General features: G+C 31.5%; 1 protein-coding gene across 1 annotated transcript in view; it reads right to left on the reverse strand.

The window, feature by feature from the left end:
* Positions 1-21,832, reverse strand: part of LOC111630916 (spastin-like) — a 112,281-nt gene extending 90,449 nt beyond the window's left edge. The window contains 1 exon segment of the mRNA XM_023375076.1: positions 21,334-21,832. Within this exon segment, the coding sequence (XP_023230844.1) occupies positions 21,334-21,658 (325 nt within the window). The 5' untranslated portion in view covers positions 21,659-21,832.
* Between the last annotated feature and the right edge of the window lie 3,259 nt (positions 21,833-25,091).

The following is a 25,091-nucleotide window of genomic DNA, read 5'->3' on the forward strand; positions in this document are numbered from 1 at the left end:
TTGACCTTTGGAGACATCATTAATATAAATAATTTTTATGGCCGTTGAATAAGAAGTGTTTCTTTCACAAGAAATGTATAAAATTAGTGCTGTATTAGACTTACGGTACCTAATTTACATACTGTGCAGACGATAATAAACTCAACTTACTAGCCTAAAATCTCCGTAGCGTGTTGCCAGGCGGCAGAAAGCATATATATAATTATAATAAAGTTACAATAAATTAAGTTAATATATAATTATATATACAGTACCTAATTTATATATAATTAATATATAATTATATGTACAGTACCTAATTTACATATAATACTAAACAGACAATAGCAAACTCAATTTAGCCGCTCCGTAGCGTGGCGCAGGGTCGGAGGAAAGAAGTTCGGCTGCTCATTCACTATTGGTCCAGACTCTATCAATCTTCTCGCGAAACGACGTTATAGGAGGTACGTTATACGAAAGTTGCTACAATTTTTTTGCTACGTTATAGGAATTTCCGTTATAGGAACGTACGTTATAGGGGGGGGTCGACTGTACACATGTACAGTCGACCCATCCACATGTTTTTGACAGTGCCATTTGTTCCCTTTGATGACTTTTCATACCCACTACGAAAGCTCTGACATACTTTCATAACTTTACATCCGCCTCCTCTAGATCTTCAAATAAGTGATGAAACTACCATAAACTGTCTCTACTAACAAATGTCATATACCCAACACTTTTTCTTTCATTTTAACACCAAACTTAATAAAAGAAGAGATGTGTTGTTCATCCATTTCATCATCTGAATTAAATATAATTGATAAGCTATAAATTAGGTTTACAGAGGTACATATCTATTGCTGCCATAATATCACAATGAAATTTATAGTGTCTAGTATGTACGGTACCACCTTTATATATCAAATTTGAAATTCAAACTTAATCCACTGTAAGCACATTAATAACAAATATAATAATATATGTTTTTAATCATGTTTTATAATAATATTCTCTTTGTAAAAACAGTAATTTTCCAACCTTTGAACCTTAAAAGAAATTCCACAATATTTTTATGCAAACACGAACATTTTCAATCTCCTTTGCAGATTGAAAATGTTCGTGTTTGCATAAAAATATCCTGGAATTTCTTTTAAGGTTTGGATGTGTACTGTTTTTTATATCAACAAAATCATGAGATCCAAGTGCCATCAAAAGTTAGTCAAAAAAACCCAGAGTTCTTTCTCTATTTTGCTTCATCAAAAGCAATAGAAAACCATTTTCAGGAAGTTCAATGAGAACTTCCTCTCATTGGAGAATTCAAATACATTAATAGGTAATATTTGATAAAGCTTGGATACATATATCCAACATAAGTGGAAAGAGATCTATTTGTTATAGAAAGAAGGAAAGTGAGACTACATAAAATGGATTCAATTTCACTATGAACATCTGAAAGAATTCATGATTGTGACTAGAATGGTAAACTTACTATCCATAAAGTAAATGGCAATATGAAGTTAAATAAGAAGTAAAATTTTACCTAACCAATACTATTAAAAGAATGTATTGCATCAATGAAAGTTCAGACTTGATAACAATGGGTTTTTGTGTATTGGTTTGCTTAAGCAAGCTCTTTAGAAATGCATAGGGTATATGTCCCAATAGAAAAATACTGTAATTTTTAAAAAGTTTGCTAAAAACAAGTTGTGATTGAGAGTTTGATTTAGAGATAGTTGATATACACTATATATGTATGCAAGACAGTTGATGACTTCAAAATATATTTGGTTCCAGATAGATAGCCCTGGATGCAATGAAAAAGGCTGGAGATGGTTTCAAACGGTCCCATTTTAAACTCTTAGACTTTACAATATGAGGCAACTAAAGATGGAGAACTTGCAGATTTTTCACGAGTGCATCAGAGACACAATGAAAAGAATTTTAGCAGTGGTCAAAAAAATATTATTGATCAATTTNTTAAACTTGTGCAATTTTATAGCAAAAATTTCTTGTTGCACTTAAATAATTCATTTATGAATGACTGTGTTTAACCATAAATATTAGTTTCTGATAGTATTAATATATGGACAATCAGATATCACTCAAAAAACTATAAATGTTTTTTTTATATACTTGGCATAAATTCTAGTTTAACCAACCATTTTTGATAAGATTCTTCCACAGATTATGTATCAGCTTTAGAAATATTGCTATCAATTCCAGTCTGGAGTGTAAAAATGATTTTATTACAAAACAATAGCATTTAACAGTGTGACACTTAACTTATCTGGTATAGTTTAAATATAAAAAAAGCCAAAACCTGTTTAAAACAGAAACCTGCCAAAATGAAAACAATAATTTGATGCAATATGATTCTAGTTATGATTACACAGATTTTACTGTAATAGGGTAACTATACCAGTAATTGACATTAAGTCTGTTTTATGTTTGATATGTTAAGAAATATGTAAATAAGGTATATAATTTTTTCTTGAAATTGGAAAGCTATATTGAAGGCTAAACTTTATTCCTAGCTAGTATAAAAATTATTACAAAACAAATATTTTTTGTTAATTGAATACAAAATTTTAGTAATTGCCATCTACAATTAAAAATTTAACCTATAATTTAAATGTAATTTAAATATAAGGACATGTATCCTAAAAATCTGCATAAATTTCAAGTTTAAAAAATTAATACCAAAAAATCTTAAATGCAGTAAAAAATACAATGTTTATTAATGGAAAAAAGTATAATGGCCATCTTCGGGTTCTAGAATGGAAGATGATAAACCTCTTAGAGAACATTCTTAAATAAATCTCCAGTAAATTATCACCTTTAGAATGACTAATGTTTTCAATCCACTGTCTAGATCTTCATCAGGTCAACTGTTCTAGAAATGGAATGCTTTCAACATTGTTGTTAATTCTGTTTTTTAAAATGTTCTGTTTATTGACAAGACTATGTCTTGTTTACAAAATCGTACTGCCGTTTTATGTTACCAGAATACAGATATGAAGGAGTACAGTACATGTCAAGAGTTGATATTTGGCACAGAGTATTAGGTGCCCAAATCATTTGCACATAAAAAAATACAGACTCGTAGGTAGTCAGGGGACTGAGAATCGAGTCAAAATAAAATACAAAATGACAACCCTCTTCTACAAATAGGCAAAACAGGTACCTCACCCCACCGAAGTCAGGTGGGGGAGAGTACCACCCACAGAGTTTGGTTATTTCAGCCTACAACTGTCATGTTTATCACAATACTCAGATGGTATGAAATGGCACAAATTCAATGGTCAAGTAGACAGGAATTGAAAATATATCTTAAATTTTTCATATACTGTATCATAATATTTTCTAATGTTAACTCTAAGACTGTACCATTCACAGCCAAATATCAAATGTTAATCTGCCTGCCAACAAATCAAATTTCAAAAAAAAAAAAAAAAAAAAAAAAAAAAAAAAAAAAAAAAAAAAAAAAAAAAAAAAAAAAAAAAAAAANACATGTATCCTAAAAATCTGCATAAATTTCAAGTTTAAAAAATTAATACCAAAAAAATCTTAAATGCAGTAAAAAATACAATGTTTATTAATGGAAAAAAGTTTTTGATCTGTATAATGACCATCTTCAGGTTCTAGAATGGATGATGATAAACCTCTTAGAGAACATTCTTAAATAAATCTCCAGTAAATGATCACCTTTAGAATGACTAATATTTTCAATCCACTGTCTACATCTTCATCAGGTCAACTGTTCTAGAATTGGAATGCTTTCAACATTGTTGCTAATTCTGTTTTTTAAAATGTTCTGTTTATTGACAAGACTGTCTTGTTTATAAAATCGTACTGCCATTTTATGTTACCAGCATAGAGATATGAAGGAGTACATGTCAAGAGTTGATATTTGGCACAAAGTATTAGGTGCCCAAATCATTTGCGCATAAAAAAATACAGACTCGTAGGTAGTCAGGGGACTGAGAATCGAGTCAAAATAAAATATAAAATGGCGACCCTCTTCTACAAACAGGCAAAACAGGCACCTCACCCCACCGAAGTCAGGTGGGGGAGAGTACCACCCACAGAGTTTGGTTATTTCTGCCTACAACTGTCATGTTTAATCACAATACTCAGATGGTATGAAATGGCACAAATTCAATGGTCAAGTAGACAGGAATTGAAAATATATCTTAAATTTTTCATATATCATAATATTTTCTAATGTTAACTCTAAGACTGTACCATTCACAGCCAAATATCAAATGTTAATCTGCCTGCCAACAAATCAAATTTCAAAAAAAAAAAAAAAAAAAAAAAAAGGCCAAATATTTAAACTCAGCACCCTCAAAAACCACTTAAAACATATTTTATGCTCGCCAGTAACCTCATATTATATAATTTTCCTATTCGAATGCCACCATATGGCTGATCCGACAGAAAGAAGGGACTGTGCGGAAGGGGTTGAAGTAATTCGACCAAAAGTAGTCATTGACCTCCTCCTGGAAGAGAGGATGGTCAACAACTACCAATTCATACCTGTCTACTATTAACATTTAAAAAGTGATCTGTATTAGACAGGTTGTGATCAAAGTTGCTAATCTTAACTTCCAAAAGACTTCATATAAAACTTGTTTAAATAAAAAATTTTGTAAGATGCTAGAATAATTCCTTTTATGTGATGATAAAGTGTTTAAATATTGGCAACAGATTGTATAAACTATATGGGAAGTATGTTCTCATAACTATTGTGTTATAGAAAATTTATTGGGATGAAATTTGAAAAAAATTGTAGACCTATAAATTCCGACTGTCATCCGTCAGTGTGTTTTTCTGTTCTTTTTAAATCTTGAGAAAAGAGTTAGATAGATGAAAGTAGAGAACAAATGTAGAAAGCTTAGGGGCAGGAGACCCAGATTAATTATATAGGAACTTCCGATCTGGAATGGAAGTAATATTTTTTTCATTCAAAATTTTCCCCCAGAGTTAAACAGATGATCAACACAAATCTATTGCTAACAGGAAAAGTATGAAGTACAAGGGCAAGACCACCACTAAAAGAATTGAAACATTATGACAATGTCACAATAAATAATCTATCATTAAAATTAGTTTGGTTTATTTGGTTACAGCAATGCGATACATGAGTGATCTGCCAAAGAAAATGAATCCCAGAAAGACTTTTATGCAAAGCTTGTCCCAATTTAAGTGCCAAAAAATAAAAAAAAATCCACATGGTCAGTCTGTTGGCCATGAGCAAACCCACAACCAACTACTGGTGTTCGGTGGTTTTATCCACTCAGTTACTGAAGGATACTTATTGGGTTACAGTTTTTTAAATTAAATAAATTCCCACTGTCATCTGACCATTCTGCCCTTCCTTAATCTCAATAATGGAGTTAGATAAATGAAAGTTGAGACCAAACATAGAAATTGTAAGAAAAAGAAGATCAGATTAGCTATATATGAACTTTCCATTTGTACCGCAAGTCACATTATTTCAATTCAAAACTTTTCCCTGAACATAATTAGATAAATAACTGGCATGACTATTGCTAACAGGAAAAGTATGATGTACAGGGGCAAAACACTACTACACTCCATACAGGCAAGCACTATGTGCTAATTGTCACAGTAATAGCTTAATGGTGCATCTATTTTGCAGTATATCATTGCCACAGTAATTCAGTGAACATAATATATATTTTATATGAATTATATTTAGTTAATTATTTTGTTAAATTTTTTCAATAGATAGCACTACATGTAAAGCCAACAATCAAATGTAGACAGCAATTAATCAATATATGGAAATCCAATCAATAATTTGAGGTGGAATGTATAACATGATCTAAGGTAGAAGTTTTTGAACATAACTGCTGAGTTTCATAGCAATTGGTCAAATGGTCTAGGTGTATACAGCAAACAAACAAACATTCTCATTTATATATATAGATAAACTGAGACCAAGATTAAAACAATTCACTTTATTTGCCTACTTAACTATGTGTTTCAATAGGAGTTGACTTCTCTTTGGAGGCTTCTCACCTGCCTCAATATGTAAAACATTATAAAATTCCTCTAGTGATGGCACAATTATATATATGTGTATTACAGTACATACATATTTAATAAAATGGCCAGGACAATAAGTATACACTTAGAATAAGCAATTATTTATTAAGACATCATTACAATGCCAGGCTGAAATTTTTAATCATATTTTAAATTTATTTCATTTAAAATATATGCTCTCCACCTCAAATTAGTACTGTAGTGTCTTGCCCCTGTAGGTACAGTACATCATACTTTTCCATTAGAAATAGTGCTAGTCATCTATTAACTGCTTTCAGGGGAAGTTTTGAATTGAAACATGACTTCTGGTTTGCATTGGGAGTCCATATATAGTTAATTTTTACCTCCTGCCCCTAAGGTTTCCACATCTGGTTTCGTCTTCCATCTATCTAACTGTTGTTGAGATTAAGGAAAGACAGACAGACGACAGTGAGAATTTACAAAACTATAATTTTTTCAAATTGCAGCCCAATAAATAGNAAAACAATTCACTTTATTTGCCTACTTAACTATGTGTTTCAATAGGAGTTGACTTCTCTTTGGAGGATTCTCACCTGCCTCAATATGTAAAACATTATAGAATTCCTCTGGTGATGGCACAATTATATATATATGTATGTACAGTACATACATATTTAATAAAATGGCCAGGACAATAAGTATACACTTAGAATGAGCAATTATTTATTGTGACATCATTACAATGCCAGGCTGAAATTTTTAATCATATTTTAAATTTATTTCATTTAAAATATATGCTCTCCACCTCAAATTAGTACTGTAGTGTCTTGCCCCTGTATGTACTATACACCATACTTTTCCATTAGCAATAGTGCTAGTCATCTATTAACNTGCCAGGCTGAAATTTTTAATCATATTTTAAATTTATTTCATTTAAAATATATGCTCTCCACCTCAAATTAGTACTGTAGTGTCTTGCCCCTGTATGTACTATACACCATACTTTTCCATTAGCAATAGTGCTAGTCATCTATTAACTGCTTTCAGGGAAAGTTTTGAATTGAAACAACATGACTTCTGGTTTGCATTGGGAGTCCATATATAGTTAATTTTTACCTCCTGCCTCTAAGGTTTCCACATCTGGTTTCATCTTCCATCTATCTAACTCTGTTGTTGAGATTAAGGAAAGACAGAAAGATGACAGTGAGAATTTATAGAACTATAATTTTTTTCAAATTGAAGGCCAATAAATAGTTGTAAATTTTCTAAGTATACCTCCAAGGCAAAGGAATACCTATCAGAAGCCTCATTTCTGTCATACCATGTGAACTGATAATTCAACAACTAGAAAACAACATTCTTCCTTCTTTTGAAGAATACACAACTTTATATTACAGATATGTCAATGATACTCTTATCATCTGGCACCACAAAATCTATTCTTCAGCATTTCCTGAACCCCATTAATTCTAACTCTTCTGTCCTCCACCTGTCTGTGGAGCAGAAAAGTTTATCTGTATGTTTCCTAGACATCAACATTACTATCCTGGACATCCATTATTATTTCTACCTTAGTTTACAAGAAACCTTCATACCATCCATTATTCCCTCCAGGAGTTTCTAAGGCTCCATCCTCATTTAAAATAGCTGCATTTGGATCCCTTGTCAGAAGAACATTTATGCACATATCCAATAATGAAGACAGGGCTCAAAAACTAAACTATATCATACACATCACAGCACAGTACTGCTACCCTTCCATGATAATTAAGGGACTAATTAACAAATACTCTTCCTGTACCATATTCAATATCATGGAAGATAGGCCATAGATGTCAGTAAGACATGACCTATTAAAACAAACCTTCCAAAATAGCTATGACCAATAAAGTATCCATCACATTTAGATGAAACCCCTCTGTATATTTCTTGCTAAGGAATTCTACGACCTTATGAAGATCTCCATCTCCCACTATTCTAATTAAAACAAAACAGTCAGCCAACAATTGAAATACAGTAGTACCTCAGGATACGAGATTAATCCATTCCTAAACTGAGATCGTATCATGAAAATGTCGTAAGGTGAACCATTTTTTCCCATATGATTACACTGTACATGTAAAACCAAATAATCCATTCCAACACGAAAAACACACTCAAATTAAAGCTAAGTAGTACATTGAAAAAAAAAGTATAGTAAGGAAAACACTGAAAAATGCATTTTGTAGTTGTAAATGTATAAATAACTATAATAGAATAATAACTAATTTAAAAAAATGTAGTTTTATTTGCACTTTACCTTTGAGGATAGACGACAGTGGAGGTGTAAACTGGTGGCGAAGGAGAGGGAGAAGGGAAATGATACTAAAACTTAACTTACATAACATAATGTAACAATAACTTAAAATTAATTTTTTATCTTTTTTGTTTTATATATTTTTTTAAATTTTTTATTCACTGCTTTTTGCTTTTTTTCCTTCACTTCCACCAGTGCTTTCACTGGATAGAGGTCGCTTGGTAAAATATCTATCCAAATAGGTTTGGCTTTGCCTACTTTTTAAAATGTTTCTAAAATGACTTAGGCAAATGTCATTATTCTCAGCAGCAATACAGCCAGTTTGAACCTTTTCAGGATGTTTCTTTTCAATAAAATCAGTCACTTTCTGATAATACCTCAAGATTTCCTTTATCAAGTGAGATCCTTCCACGATGAAGCAAACACACAGACTGAGACCGATGAACAGAAGGAACACATGATCATGGCGGTTGTGCTGCAAACTAATGTAATGTTTATGGTGAGTTTTTGTTTGTACCATGGAGCAAAAATAAGTTTGAATTTCATGTTGTATCCTGAAAATTTCATATGCTGAAGCGTTCGTATCATGAGGTACTACTGTATATTGAAGCCATGCCTGCTCAAACAATGGTTGAAGAAACATCTAACATCAATAAAAAAGGATGCAACACCACTGCATTAGCCATCCTAACCATGAAACACCAGATTCAAGTGTACTAGATAAGGCCTGACTTCTACACCCATCCAGGAACCTCATATATCTCAAACACCTAGAGAAACTGGAGGTCTATAAAGCAAGTAACAAAAACGTGGTTGTCAATTACAAGGACAATAACACCCTATCCCAAGTATATGGAGATTCTTATATGAAGTTCTAAAATGATCTCCACCAATGAACACTGCTACACCACCATCTAATCAGATGACATTTCCTTCTTTTAAAAACATGGCATTCAAATTCTTTTGGTAACTTGAAGATGATTGGTTAATGCAATTAAAAACATTTGTTTTTCATTAAATTTTTGATTTTTTGCTGGAGTTTTGGTTTTTTGTTTGTGTTTCTTTAAATGAATATATAGTTATTGTTCTATAGATCATGTTTACTGCATACTATAGTATTATATTAAACACTTAAGTGTTTAATGCATGATTCATTCATTGATTGTACTCAAAAATAATTTTTAATACATTAGTTTCAGTCATTATAAATACAGATGGCCAAAACTAATAGTTTGTAAATCAGCAGTTAATAAGTTAGCAAGTCAAAAACTGACTACTTTTATTAGACAGATTTACATACATAGCCAGTAGAAAAAAATCTCTTTCCACACATTGATGTAGTTAGAAATGGCAACAGGACTGTAACTTCTTTATTTGCCAATAAGAAATATTCATTTTAAAAAATAAATATAAAAATTAATAATTTATTCTTGAAATTTATCTTTTGTTAAAAATCACAGGATGCATTGACCAATTTTTATTCTCTTCACTTAAAATATTTATTGAATTTGTTTATTTTGTAAAAAATTACCATATACAAATATTCACCAGTACATACAATGTAACTATCTGTAAAAGTATCAACAAAAGTTTGCTTAATCACCAAATCATTGGAAAGTTTGTTCTAGGAGCAAATCATGACAACAATCCCAATTGCTACTCGGCAATAACTAATTTGTTAATGAGCTATCAGGTCAGTCCATAAGTTTGTGCGCATTTTTATCTACAAAAAAAGCAACAAAAAATTTTAATTAAATCTTATTTCAATCTATAATGTATTCACCATTATTTTGTACAATTTCTTGCCATCTTGATGGTAGATTTTTAATCCCGTCTTTGTAAAATGATTTCGGTTTTGAATCAAAATATTCAGAAATAACCCTTTTTACATTGTTCTCATCCTCAAAAGTTTTTCCTTTTAAAAAATTCTGCAAACTCCGAAAAAGATGATAATCACTGGGAGCAATATCTGGCAAATATGGTGGATGAGGTAAAATTTCCCAGTTGAAGCTTTNGCCTACATTTAGCGAAAGTTCTTCGCTGTTTTGGTGCTTATAAATCGTTTCACTCCGTATTCAGAAATATAATTTAATAGGGTCACTAAGCAACTATATATAAAGTTTTCGTTTCAAATGTAACCTGTTCGGTCGTTGCTCTAATAGATGTTGCTTTATGCCTGGTATAGGCCCCAGATTTTTATCGTTATTAACAAGCATAATAATGATTATACTCTTTGTGACTTTGAATTCTGTGATTTAAAGAGGGGTTTAGTCAGGGGCAGATCTACATAGGGACTAATAGGGCTTAAGTCCCGGGCTCCAAGAGTCGAGGGCCCACAAAAATTGAATTATTATTATAAATTCTTAATACTTTTTCATTAACAATAAGCACTTATCGTATAGTAAAAAATAGTTAATATTAACAATATAATAATAATGATAATTTATAGTAGACTATTATTTGTTTATTGTAATAATTCTTAATCTAACAAAAAATGGGTCCCCCATTGGACTTCAATAAGCCCTAGGCCCCGAAAAACCTAGATCTGCCCCTGGGTCTTCTAAAAGCGTAAGGTTACGAATGCAAAAGATTCAACGAGCCTAGTGAAGTATAACGTTAATCATAACGTTATTTCTTTTTCATTATTCATAGAATAAGATTTAAGTCTAGGAGAGTGATATAAAGTGATTCAATTACCGGGAATCTCTTAACAATGTGGAAAACATTAGGCTTATGGAAGTAAATATCTTAAACTTGGGAGTTACTATAGGGCTTCCCTCTAATTGTTTAACATCAAAAGGCCCCGAATTACGAAAATTTTATTGCAATTGAAAAATTTGAACTTTTTAAAAATTAGTTCTAGGAGGAGGCCCTACTACTTCAATATTTATTTTTTAAAAAAAGTCAAATTATTGACGAAACTGATAATTATGCCTATGACTTATATTGAAAAAGATGTTCCGGGAAGCACATATCCGTGTGAAAACGGAAACAATATCCGCTATGCGAGGTAAATAGAACGGGAACGAGTGGCCTGATGTCGTGACGTCATTTTTACACTTTCATAACATGTTACGGAACAACATTTAAGTTTTAATTTACTCATCCCGTTATTTTTTAGATATTGCCTAATGATAACGTTAAGAGAAAGCTGAAGACGTTAATATAAAAAAAACCTCCTACTTATGCTTGTTTAGGGCATCTCTAGTGATTAATACCTTACTTTTTTTTATCTCCAATACCGATACAAGATTTCTGTTTACATCTAATTAATATTAAAAAAGCATACAGTCTATAAAGATATAATTTAGATCTACAGAAATCTAGGGCCTCTAGTAGACCTTTTTATTTTATACACAAATAAGTAGACCTTAATGTTTTCTTCTTCTTTTTATAAAGACACGTTCTCACTCCTATACTAAACTAGAATTTATGTTTAACAGGCTGCCGACGAGGCCTCAAAGAATAGAACATTATACAGGGCCTCGAGGCTCGATTTTTAATAAATGATAGAAAGCTGGTTAATTTGAACAGTGTCTTATTGCAATTTGTTATTTTACATTTAAAAAATCTGGTGTTTTGAGGCCTCAAAAGTAGGTGTAACATAGTATTACTACCGGGTAGAGGCTTTACTTTAAATTAAACATTTGTCATTAGGTGAATAAATTCATTAACCGCCGGAGAAACAAAATAACCCCTATTTATGCCTCCTTATTTCGGTATTTTCGTTCGGAGTTTAAGCGAGAGGCCCTCCCAATTTTTTTCACTAATAATAGGAAAAGTGCAGGTGGAGTTACCATCTAGAAAATTAGAAAATTATTGTCGTCTCGTACTACTACAGTAACAATCTGGAGAGGCGGAGTAGTGCACGCAGCACGAGACCTTGTGTAACTGCAAACCTCCTCTCTTCCGAGGGATGATGAAACATTCTCTCTTGTAACATACCCAGAAGAGACATCTATACAGATATTAGGCCCTAAAGTGGTTAGAAGGCATAATTTTGATGCGTAAAGATTCTAATTTACGTTGAAAAAGAAGTAAGCACGCTTCACACCACGCTTTTCGGGTTTTAAACACAAATTAAAGATAGCAAATAAAAACAAAATTATATGAAAGTTATTTTTGAAGATTTTTGTTTTTCTCTAGGTAAATCAGTTGCGTGAAGTATCTCGCTTTATTTAAAATATTTATCTTTGGTGTAGATTATTGCTTAAGCGAAAATTTATTATGATCCACGCTGCGATATCCCGTAAATCTGTGCTTAGATGCAAAATGTTTGTAAATTTTTAGCTTTGTCAACAAAATTTAAGGCCCGCACTAATATGTATTCTGCTATTTTCTTACAAAACTTTTAAGAAATTAACGAGTAAGGCCTCTTAATTTGTCAATAATTTCTGCAGAATCTAAAGGTATTATTTTTATAATAAATCTGAAATTCTTGTAAAAATCTTTACAAAATCCATTCAAAATAAACATTTAATTATTGTAGGGCCTTTTCCTAAGGAAACGCGGCTTTTTTACTTAAAAGTTCTGTCGTGAATATTATTATTATTGTAAAGGGTCGTTTAAGCTTATTATACGATTAAAAGGGCCTTTACGTGTTAATTATAGATCAAGTATTGAGATCCGGAGAAACATTCAGGCTTAAAATTAGAGTCAAACTCTAAAAGATTACTTAAAAGGCTTTCTGTGTTAAAAATGCTGAATTTTGACCCGAAAATGCCTTTGATGTATTTTAAATTACAGTTCAATTGAAAATCCTTATCTGCACTAGAATAACAATTTTAAATAAAAATTGAAATGGACCAATCACATCGCGATAACCCGTGATTGGTCCATTTTAAATTTCATCCTCAGAATCGATCAATGACCTTATTTTAGTTGTTGCAAGAATTTTTAGGATTTAATATTGATGTTATACAAGAGGCGGATTAATTTAGTTAAATTATTAGTGCTGCCATCTGTTCAGCAAAATATTAAACATTTCCAGTCACAAATTTAGTAAATAAACTTCATCCTCATACGCAAAAGTGGTCAATTTCACAATATTAAATTCATTCTTTGAAGTAAAATAATATAAAATCCTCTTGGCATTTTCAAGGGAGATGTCCTATGCAATAAAAATATTCATAAACACTAATAACTTTCTCTTTCTAGAAATGCAAATTTAATCTTTATTAATGAGAAAGGTCAACAGTCGACAATTACTCATAGAAGAGCCACCATTGGCCGCCTCTAGTAATGAAATTTGAAATCGACCAATCACGGGTCGACACTTGTTTGAAAATTTGCATGGGAGTAATGTATATTTTAAATTTATTATTAACGTAGGCGATTTAATCTTCTGTCGGCGAATTGTTGAAGTCGTTAAGAGGGCAAAACAACGTTCTAGCAGTTAATAGACAGAAAGATTCGATTTCGTAATGCGTTTTTTTATGGTTAACATCGTCAATAAATGAGAACTTTTGCTAATCAGGTTCCTTTTTTGGGACCTAAATTGATATATATCATTTAGTCATGCAAAATGCCAACTTTTTAAAGGCCTTAAGCATAACTCGGACACCATTAGCGCGTTATTAACGGCGAAACGAGCGAACGGCGATTTGGAACTGTTATAAAATTTAATTTTGAAATGGACCAATCACAGGTCATCATTTGTTTTCAAATTTGCATGGGCGCAATATATATTTTTTCAATTTATTGCTGACGAAGGCAATTTAACGTGGGTCAGATGAAGTCGTTAAAACAAAGCTAGCTACGTATACTACATAGAACGGCTGTAGCCATGTCATATTTAAAGAAAAACTAGCGACTTCATCGAGGAACTATACAACCAGAACACTGCAATAAATACTACACGTATTCTTCAGGAATTCAAAGACTCTTGCAGTGTTTTTTTCAAGATAGACCGCAACACGGCAGACATGTTGTCCTTCAGGTTACTTCTAGTATTAGGAACACGACAATCCAACAGTAGTATGTTAGTGTGCAATGGGCAACAATAACAATAGATGATTACATCCCTCTCACACGCTCTTACAAACGCTACGGTTACGGCCAGGAAGCATCTAGCTAGGAAATGCACAGTAAAACAGCGTTGTAGTCATTGCATGGGAACCACAGCTACAAGGTTTTCCGCATCCACAGTCAGGAACCGTGCTGTGTAAATTGTGCGAAGGCCAATAACACTCTACCAGGTGGGCGAGTGGTCTCCGTTGCCGCTCATAGCAGTGACCAGACCCTAAACACTGGGAAGTTCGGTCGTGGGTTCACGCCGCGATCGGACAGGCTGGCTGCTTCGAGTTTTCCGGGTTTTCTCCTTGCCAATAACGACTGAATAGGAGGCCAGTTCCCCATAAAAGTCCTCCCGGAAGGCATTATTTCCCGCGCGCGCGTATAGGCCGTTCGGATACGGCTGGCTCTTCGGTCGCATAGCGATCATAAACATATGTCTGTCGGAGAAAGAGCCTATATGAGCTAAAATCTCCATATCAACATCTGAGAAGAAAAAGAAAGAAGAACACTCTACCAGAAGGGAGCAAACATAAGACCGCGCAAAACGCATTTTCTCAACAGTACCCCATAACCAAACGCATGAAAACATAAGCTGCCAGTAGGGTGGCTATGAATAATACACCCCTTCACAATACGTACACAGGCAGCTATAAACTCATACAGATTAATGCACAGAAATGAAAGTTTCATTCGCTTCCAATATACACTACTGTACAAGATACAGACATCATCATGATCCAGGAGCCTATACTATTAACAACGTGATAGTCAGGTTCAATGACTGGAAAGTCTATCCAACTCAGGACCCTGGCTATCGAGGCTGGTATTATCATCAGGAACAAAAACATTACCCCCTGCCTTGTCTCCCAACACATCACAGAATACATTACCACCGTCTGTGTTACAATGTGTTACATATGTAAGACAGAATGACATGTTACATATGACAGAACATATGTAAAGGGAGTGTTACAATAACACTCTTTTTACATGTGTTCTGTCTACATTCCATACTCCACTAACATTGAGATGGCTAAAGAAGACATTCGTCACCTCCTGAACTCACACATAGATAACCTATCCTAATAGGAGGTGACTTCAATGCCAAGTCTACGACATGGTATAGTCTAAAAGATGACCCTAGGGGTAACGTAATTAACGAAACCATGGCTCAACACAACCTTACTCACTTGAACACCAGCACCCTTCCGACCTACTCCTGTACCACGGCGGAAAGTTGGATCGACCTAACGTTAGGAAACAGTCACATCACCCCTAGGATTGACCACTGTTACCCCACTGACATAGATTCTGCCAGTGACCATAGGTACATCTTCACTCAACTGAACACTACTAGTAATACTAACAATCATAGTTTTCACTATACTCGCAATAACTGGCATTTATTCTGCGACACCTTCAATAACATTTGGGCTGTAGTCCTCACCACAATCATTATACTCAGGACACCTTAGACCATCTTGTCACCAGGCTTACAAATACAATCACTAACTCCTACATTATTGTCTTATTGCCTCGGAGCTCAAACATTGTAAACACAAAAAGGTACCTTGGTGGACCAATGAAATAGAAAACAAGAAAAAAGTGGTTAGAAGATTAAGGAGGAAATTTAGGAATGAACAGGACCCAGACATTAAAATCACACTCAGAGATCAGTACAGGTTGTTTTATATGGTTTACTTAGTGTTTATACGCCCTTCGTGACGCACTTAAGACCCCCGCGACACAGGAATACAGACACTTATTCTGAATGCTTTATTCGGGATCCTACTTGGACCGGGCGATCTCCACCCTTATACAGTGGTACCTCAGGATACGAAATTAATCCGTTCCGAAACTGAGATCGTATCATGAAAATGTCGTAAGGTGAATCATTTTTCCCCCATACGATTACATGTAAAACCAAATAATTCGTTCCAACACTCAAATTAAAGCTAAGTTGTACATTAAAAAAATTGTAGTAAGGAAAAGACTGAAAAATGCGTTTTGTAGTCGTAAATGTATAAATAACCATAATAGAATAATAATTGATTAAAAAAATGTAGTTTTATTTGCACTTTACCTTTGAGGATAGACGAAGGTGGAGGTGTAAACTGGTGGCGAAGGAGAGGGAGAAGGGAAATGATACTAAAACTTAACTTACATAACATAATGTAACAATAACTTAAAAATAACTTAACACTAATTTTTTATCTTTTCTGTTTTATATATTTTTTAAAATTTTTTATTCACTACTTTTTGCTTTCACTTCCACCAATGCTTTCACTGGATAGAGGTCGCTTGGTAAAATATCTATCCTAATAGGTTTGGCTTTGCCTACTTTTTAAAATGTTTTTAAAATGACTTAGGCAAATGTCATTACTCTCAGCAGCAATACAGCCAGTGTGAACCTTTTCGGGATGTTTCTTTTCAATAAAATCAGTCACTTTCTGATAATACCTCAAGATTTCCTTTATCAAGCGAGATCCTTCCACGATGAAGCAAACACAGACTGAGACCGATAAACAGAAGGAACACGTGATCATGGTGGTTGCGCTGAAAACTAATGTAACGTTTATGGTGAGTTTTTGTTCGTACCGTGGAGCAAAAATATGTTCGAATTTCATGTTGTATCCTGAAAACTTCATAATGCTGAAGTGTTCGTATCATGAGGTACTACTGTATATTGAAGCCATGCTTGCTCAAAGAATGGTTGAAGAAACATCTAACATCAATAAAAAAGGGATACAACACCACTGCATTAACCATCCTAACCATGAAACAGCAGATTCAAGTGTACTAGATAAGGCCTGACTACTACACCCATCCAGGGACCTCATACATCTCACACACCTAGAGAAACTGGAGGTCTATAAAGCAAGTAACAAAAACGTGGTTGTCAATTACAAGGACAATAACACCCTATCCCAAGTATATGGAGATTCTTATATGAAGTTCTAAAATGATCTCTACCAATAAACATTGCTACACCACCATCTAATCAGATGACATTTCCTTCTTTTAAAAACATGGCATTCAAATTATTTTGGTAACTTGAAGATGATTGGTTAATGCAATTAAAAACATTTCTTTTTCATTAAATTTTTGATTTTTTGCTGGAGTTTTGGTTTTTTGTTTGTGTTTCTTTAAATGAATATATAGTTATTGTTCTATAGATCATGTTTACTGCATACTATAGTATTATATTAAACACTTAAGTGTTTAATGCATGATTCATTCATTGATTGTACTCAAAAATAATTTTTAATACATTAGTTTCAGTCATTATAAATACAGATGGCCAAAACTAATAGTTTGTAAATCAGCAGTTAATAAGTTAGCAAGTCAAAAACTGACTGTACTTTTATTAGACAGATTTACATACATAGCCAGTAGAAAAAAAATCTCTTTCCACACATTGATGTAGTTAGAAATGGCAACAGGACTGTAACTTCTTTATTTGCCAATAAGAAATATTCATTTTTAAAAATAAATATAAAAATTAATAATTTATTCTTGAAATTTATCTTTTGTTAAAAATCACAGGATACATTGACCAATTTTTATCCTCTTCACTTAAAATATTTATTGAATTTGTTTATTTTGTAAAAAATTACCATATACAAATATTCACCAGTATATACAATATAACTATCTGTAAAAGTATCAACAAAAGTTTGCTTAATCACCAAATCATTGGAAAGTTTGTTCTAGGGGCAAATCATGACAACAATCCCAATTACTACTCGGCAATAACTAATTTGTCAATGAGCTAGTTGAGGTTATGGATACCAAGTGCTGTTTCTCTAATACTAATTATACAGTTATATTCAATGTCACGTGGTAATATATAGTTGGTTAATATTATGTCAGATTTGTCTAATAGATCTGCAATTTTACCATTATATTCATATATATGGCTGAAATGGGTTTTCGTGACCAAAATGCATACCAGTAATAAAAGTGTCATTGTGATGTTCCTAATAACAAGTGTGTTAATTTAACTTTCTGCTTCTATTCCGTTTTTCAAATATCAATATGTAACCAGTTCAAACTCCATTATTCTCTAGGAATTATCACATCCGCAGACTCCAAAAATACTAATCAGTCAACAACTTTNTATATTGAAGCCATGCTTGCTCAAAGAATGGTTGAAGAAACATCTAACATCAATAAAAAAGGGATACAACACCACTGCATTAACCATCCTAACCATGAAACAGCAGATTCAAGTGTACTAGATAAGGCCTGACTACTACACCCATCCAGGGACCTCATACATCTCACACACCTAGAGAAACTGGAGGTCTATAAAGCAAGTAACAAAAATGTGGTTGTCAATTACAAGGACAATAACACCCTATCCCAAGTATATGGAGATTCTTATATGAAGTTCTAAAATGATCTCTACCAATAAACATTGCTACACCACCATCTAATCAGATGATATTTCCTTCTTTTAAAAACATGGCATTCAAATTATTTTGGTAACTTGAAGATGATTGGTTAATGCAATTAAAAACATTTCTTTTTCATTAAATTTTTGATTTTTTGCTGGAGTTTTGGTTTTTTGTTTGTGTTTCTTTAAATGAATATATAGTTATTGTTCTATAGATCATGTTTACTGCATACTATAGTATTATATTAAACACTTAAATGTTTAATGCATGATTCATTGATTGATTGTACTCAAAAATAATTTTTAATATATTAGTTTCAGTCATTATAAATACAGATGGCCAAAACTAATAGTTTGTAAATCAGCAGTTAATAAGTTAGCAAGTCAAAAACTGACTGTACTTTTATTAGACAGATTTACATACATAGCCAGTAGAAAAAAAATCTCTTTCCACACATTGATGTAGTTAGAAATGGCAACAGGACTGTAACTTCTTTATTTGCCAATAAGAAATATTCATTTTTAAAAATAAATATAAAAATTAATAATTTATTCTTGAAATTTATCTTTTGTTAAAAATCACAGGATACATTGACCAATTTTTATCCTCTTCACTTAAAATATTTATTGAATTTGTTTATTTTGTAAAAAATTACCATATACAAATATTCACCAGTATATACAATATAACTATCTGTAAAAGTATCAACAAAAGTTTGCTTAATCACCAAATCATTGGAAAGTTTGTTCTAGGGGCAAATCATGACAACAATCCCAATTACTACTCGGCAATAACTAATTTGTCAATGAGCTAGTTGAGGTTATGGATACCAAGTGCTGTTTCTCTAATACTAATTATACAGTTATATTCAATGTCACGTGGTAATATATAGTTGGTTAATATTATGTCAGATTTGTCTAATAGATCTGCAATTTTACCATTATATTCATATATATGGCTGAAATGGGTTTTCGTGACCAAAATGCATACCAGTAATAAAAGTGTCATTGTGATGTTCCTAATAACAAGTGTGTTAATTTAACTTTCTGCTTCTATTCCGTTTTTCAAATATCAATATGTAACCAGTTCAAACTCCATTATTCTCTAGGAATTATCACATCCGCAGACTCCAAAAATACTAATCAATCAACAACTTTTTCTACCCAGATGCATTTCGGAAATTACAATATTTCCCTCCTCAGTGGGCTTTCTTCCAAACAAGCCAAACGAAGCACATACATTTTTTTTATTACTCTTACACACTATTTCAATATTCCAACCATTTTTTCTATTTCCATAATAAAAATATTTTTTTTATGGTTAAAGAAAAGAACACAGGATTCAAATCTGGTTTGAATAAAATCTATACATAGAAGTTTGAACTAGAATTTTCTCCCTTATTTCCAACATGCCATTCCAACCATCATGAACATGTTTGAATATATAGAATGTTATTGAATGTCTCCAAGTCAATTAATGATAGAAAGACTATAATAAAGTTTAATTCACAAAAAAAAAAAATAATCACTGATAATAATCACTGATAAATAAATCTATATATAATAAATAAATAATCACTGATAAATAAATATTGTAATAAGTAAAATTGATAATTCTGTACAATAATCATATACTGATAATTTGGTAGAGAAAAAGAATTTTGCAAAGTTTATCTAAGTAGATAAAATTCATATGATCATAATTCATAGTTTTATACTAGATCATTTTTTTGAGTATGTATTTAATTGGTATGATAATCATTCAAAACAAAATTTTCAAGAATCTTTTGGAATAATGTACAACTAAACTGTACTTATATCAACATAAATTTGTAAATAGATATAACTTCATATCATAATAGTGTGATCAGTCATAAATGGGTTAATCAAAACAATGATGTCAAAACAAATAACTAGTATGTAACCAACTTATGTATTCATATTTTTTATTATTTTATTTAATGGGTTAGTTTGTCACATATTTTAATTAATAATATCTACAATTACAAACAACAGCTTTTTCTGAAACAAGAACTTATCTTTACATTTATTTTGAATAATTAAATAAATAAATATAAAACTAGCTTAAGTTACATGTAACGACTCACTCTATCCTCCAAAATATCCTCTTTTAGAGATTTTATTTTATATAATTAAAGTAAGGTAAAAGTTTTTAAGCCAATACACCATTGCTTTTTCCCTTAATTTTTTTTTTAAAGATACATATATGCTCCTAAAGTAATAATAATAATAATAAATCATTAATTGAATTTGTTAATTATTTCTAAAATACACATTAAAATAAGCAAACAACCTTCAAAAACTGCGTTTAAAGTTAGAAAATTGATAAAATATTAGCTAATTTCATTAAATCACAAACTAAAAGTAAAAATGAAAATTTTGAATGATATGAAACTGACAAATTTATATACAGCATGAAGTTTGGATTAATTTAATATTTCATCAATTACATATTTGAACAGCTGAAGGTGTTCTATTGAAATTGACCACATTAATAGAAGAAAATTGGGAAAATTTGAATCGTCTGCTTGGAATTAAAAAACTATTAATAAGCAAATAATAAATGATATTATTTGAGACTTACCTTCGTTTTCTTCGTCTATTTTAAGCGCTCTGGATATATATTCGAAAGCTTTTCGGTGATGTTGTCTCTGTTTAATGAGAGAAGGACTTTTTTCTGGTTCTCTGCTGGTCATCGTGGTATCGACAACAGCGCGACGGAATGCAAGACGGCTTAAGTAACAACAAAAATAGTAAAGTTGATATAACAAACACAAAATAGTTTTGAAGAGCAATATCACAGGGTACGATATAATGTATAAGTTCTTTTGATGTACGGAACATCCTTTGGATTCTTTAGCGACGATAGTTTCACTTTGGGGCGATATCGTACAATTTTTCCGCAGCATCCGTGCGCCATTACTGTTTTGCGAACGGCCTCACGGGAGATAAGGTAGATCGTTCTGACGTCACTACATTTAAACGACTAATATTGACCAATGGTGTCGAATATGTCGCGTTTCAAACGGAATTAATATGTGTAAATTGCGCTCGGTTATTTTAATAAAATTATATTTGCCATCTTATTTATTGCAATTGCGTAACATAATACCTTTTACTAGTAGCAAAAACGAATCTGCAATTATCTTTTTCTGTTCTATGTTGTCATCTGCTAACGAGCTTGAACAGAGTGTCAAAGGTGGAAGGTTATAGAGATGCCGATACATTGTAATAAGAAAATATAATTACTAGATGTTACCCGCGGCTTCGTCCGCGCGGATTTTGCAAGCAAACCCCATTTATATTCAGTATTTCAACAGGGCCGGATTAACCCACTTTGGGGCCCTAGACATTTTCTTCTTACCGGGCCCCTCGTTCACAAGAAATAGAGCACACAAAAAATATAAAACAATAAATAAAACAAAACTAAATAATGTGAAAAACTAAAACAAATCTTAAATTTTTATTAAGTTAATAAAAAATATTTAATACACAACAATAAATTTTAGTTTTTCTAGAAAAGTTTGAACAGTTTGTTTATAAATTTAAAAAATTGAAATTTATTTTATTAAATGTCTNACTAATTATACAGTTATATTCAATGTCACGTGGTAATATATAGTTGGTTAATATTATGTCAGATTTGTCTAATAGATCTGCAATTTTACCATTATATTCATATATATGGCTGAAATGGGTTTTCGTGACCAAAATGCATACCAGTAATAAAAGTGTCATTGTGATGTTCCTAATAACAAGTGTGTTAATTTAACTTTCTGCTTCTATTCCGTTTTTCAAATATCAATATGTAACCAGTTCAAACTCCATTATTCTCTAGGAATTATCACATCCGCAGACTCCAAAAATACTAATCAATCAACAACTTTTTCTACCCAGATGCATTTCGGAAATTACAATATTTCCCTCCTCAGTGGGCTTTCTTCCAAACAAGCCAAACGAAGCACATACATTTTTTTTATTACTCTTACACACTATTTCAATATTCCAACCATTTTTTCTATTTCCATAATAAAAATATTTTTTTTATGGTTAAAGAAAAGAACACAGGATTCAAATCTGGTTTGAATAAAATCTATACATAGAAGTTTGAACTAGAATTTTCTCCCTTATTTCCAACATGCCATTCCAACCATCATGAACATGTTTGAATATATAGAATGTTATTGAATGTCTCCAAGTCAATTAATGATAGAAAGACTATAATAAAGTTTAATTCACAAAAAAAAAAAAAAATCACTGATAAATAAATATTGTAATAAATAAAATTGATAATTCTGTACAATAATCATATACTGATAATTTGGTAGAGAAAAAGAATTTTGCAAAGTTTATCTAAGTAGATAAAATTCATATGATCATAATTCATAGTTTTATACTAGATCATTTTTTTGAATATTTATTTAATTGGTATGATAATCATTCAAAACAAAATTTTCAAGAATCTTTTGGAATAATGTACAACTAAACTGTACTTATATCAACATAAATTTGTAAATAGATATAACTTCATATCATAATAGTGTGATCGGTCATAAATGGGTTAATCAAAACAATGATGTCAAAACAAATAATTAGTATGTAACCAACTTATGTATTCATATTTTTTTATTATTTTATTTAATGGGTCAGTTTGTCACATATTTTAATTAATAATATCTACAATTACAAACAACAGCTTTTTCTGAAACAAGAACTTATCTTTACATTTATTTTGAATAATTAAATAAATAAATATAAAACTAGTTTAAGTTACATGTAACGACTCACTCTATCCTCCAAAATATCCTCTTTTAGAGATTTTATTTTATATAATTAAAGTAAGGTAAAAGTTTTAAGCCAATACACCATTGCTTTTTCCCTTAATTTTTTTTAAAGATACATATATGCTCCTAAAGTAATAATAATAATAATAAATCATTAATTGAATTTGTTAATTATTTCTAAAATACACCTTAAAATAAGCAAACAACCTTCAAAAACTGCGTTTAAAGTTAGAAAATTGATAAAATATTAGCTAATTTCATTAAATCACAAACTAAAAGTAAAAATGAAAATTTTGAATGAGATGAAACTGACAAATTTATATACAGCATGAAGTTTGGATTAATTTAATATTTCATCAATTACATATTTGAACAGCTGAAGGTGTTCTATTGAAATTGACCACATTAATAGAAGAAAATTGGGAAAATTTGAATCGTCTGCTTGGAATTAAAAAACTATTAATAAGCAAATAATAAATGATATTATTTGAGACTTACCTTCGTTTTCTTCGTCTATTTTAAGCGCTCTGGATATATATTCGAAAGCTTTTCGGTGATGTTGTCTCTGTTTAATGAGAGAAGGACTTTTTTCTGGTTCTCTGCTGGTCATCGTGGTATCGACAACAGCGCGACGGAATGCAAGACGGCTTAAGTAACAACAAAAATAGTAAAGTTGATATAACAAACACAAAATAGTTTTGAAGAGCAATATCACAGGGTACGATATAATGTATAAGTTCTTTTGATGTACGGAACATCCTTTGGATTCTTTAGCGACGATAGTTTCACTTTGGGGCGATATCGTACAATTTTTCCGCAGCATCCGTGCGCCATTACTGTTTTGCGAACGGCCTCACGGGAGATAAGGTAGATCGTTCTGACGTCACTACATTTAAACGACTAATATTGACCAATGGTGTCGAATATGTCGCGTTTCAAACGGAATTAATATGTGTAAATTGCGCTCGGTTATTTTAATAAAATTATATTTGCCATCTTATTTATTGCAATTGCGTAACATAATACCTTTTACTAGTAGCAAAAACGAATCTGCAATTATCTTTTTCTGTTCTATGTTGTCATCTGCTAACGAGCTTGAACAGAGTGTCAAAGGTGGAAGGTTATAGAGATGCCGATACATTGTAATAAGAAAATATAATTACTAGATGTTACCCGCGGCTTCGTCCGCGCGGATTTTGCAAGCAAACCCCATTTATATTCAGTATTTCAACAGGGCCGGATTAACCCACTTTGGGGCCCTAGACATTTTCTTCTTACCGGGCCCCTCGTTCACAAGAAATAGAGCACACAAAAAATATAAAACAATAAATAAAACAAAACTAAATAATGTGAAAAACTAAAACAAATCTTAAATTTTTATTAAGTTAATAAAAAATATTTAATACACAACAATAAATTTTAGTTTTTCTAGAAAAGTTTGAACAGTTTGTTTATAAATTTAAAAAATTGAAATTTATTTTATTAAATGTCTAACAAAAGTTGTTATACAATAACAATATTACCTTAAAATATTAATTGTCAACAAAAATTTGAAAGA

This window comes from Centruroides sculpturatus, unplaced genomic scaffold, assembly GCF_000671375.1.
Source record: "Centruroides sculpturatus isolate CEXI.00-Female unplaced genomic scaffold, Cexi_2.0 scaffold566, whole genome shotgun sequence".
Classification (NCBI taxonomy): Eukaryota; Metazoa; Arthropoda; class Arachnida; order Scorpiones; family Buthidae; genus Centruroides; species Centruroides sculpturatus.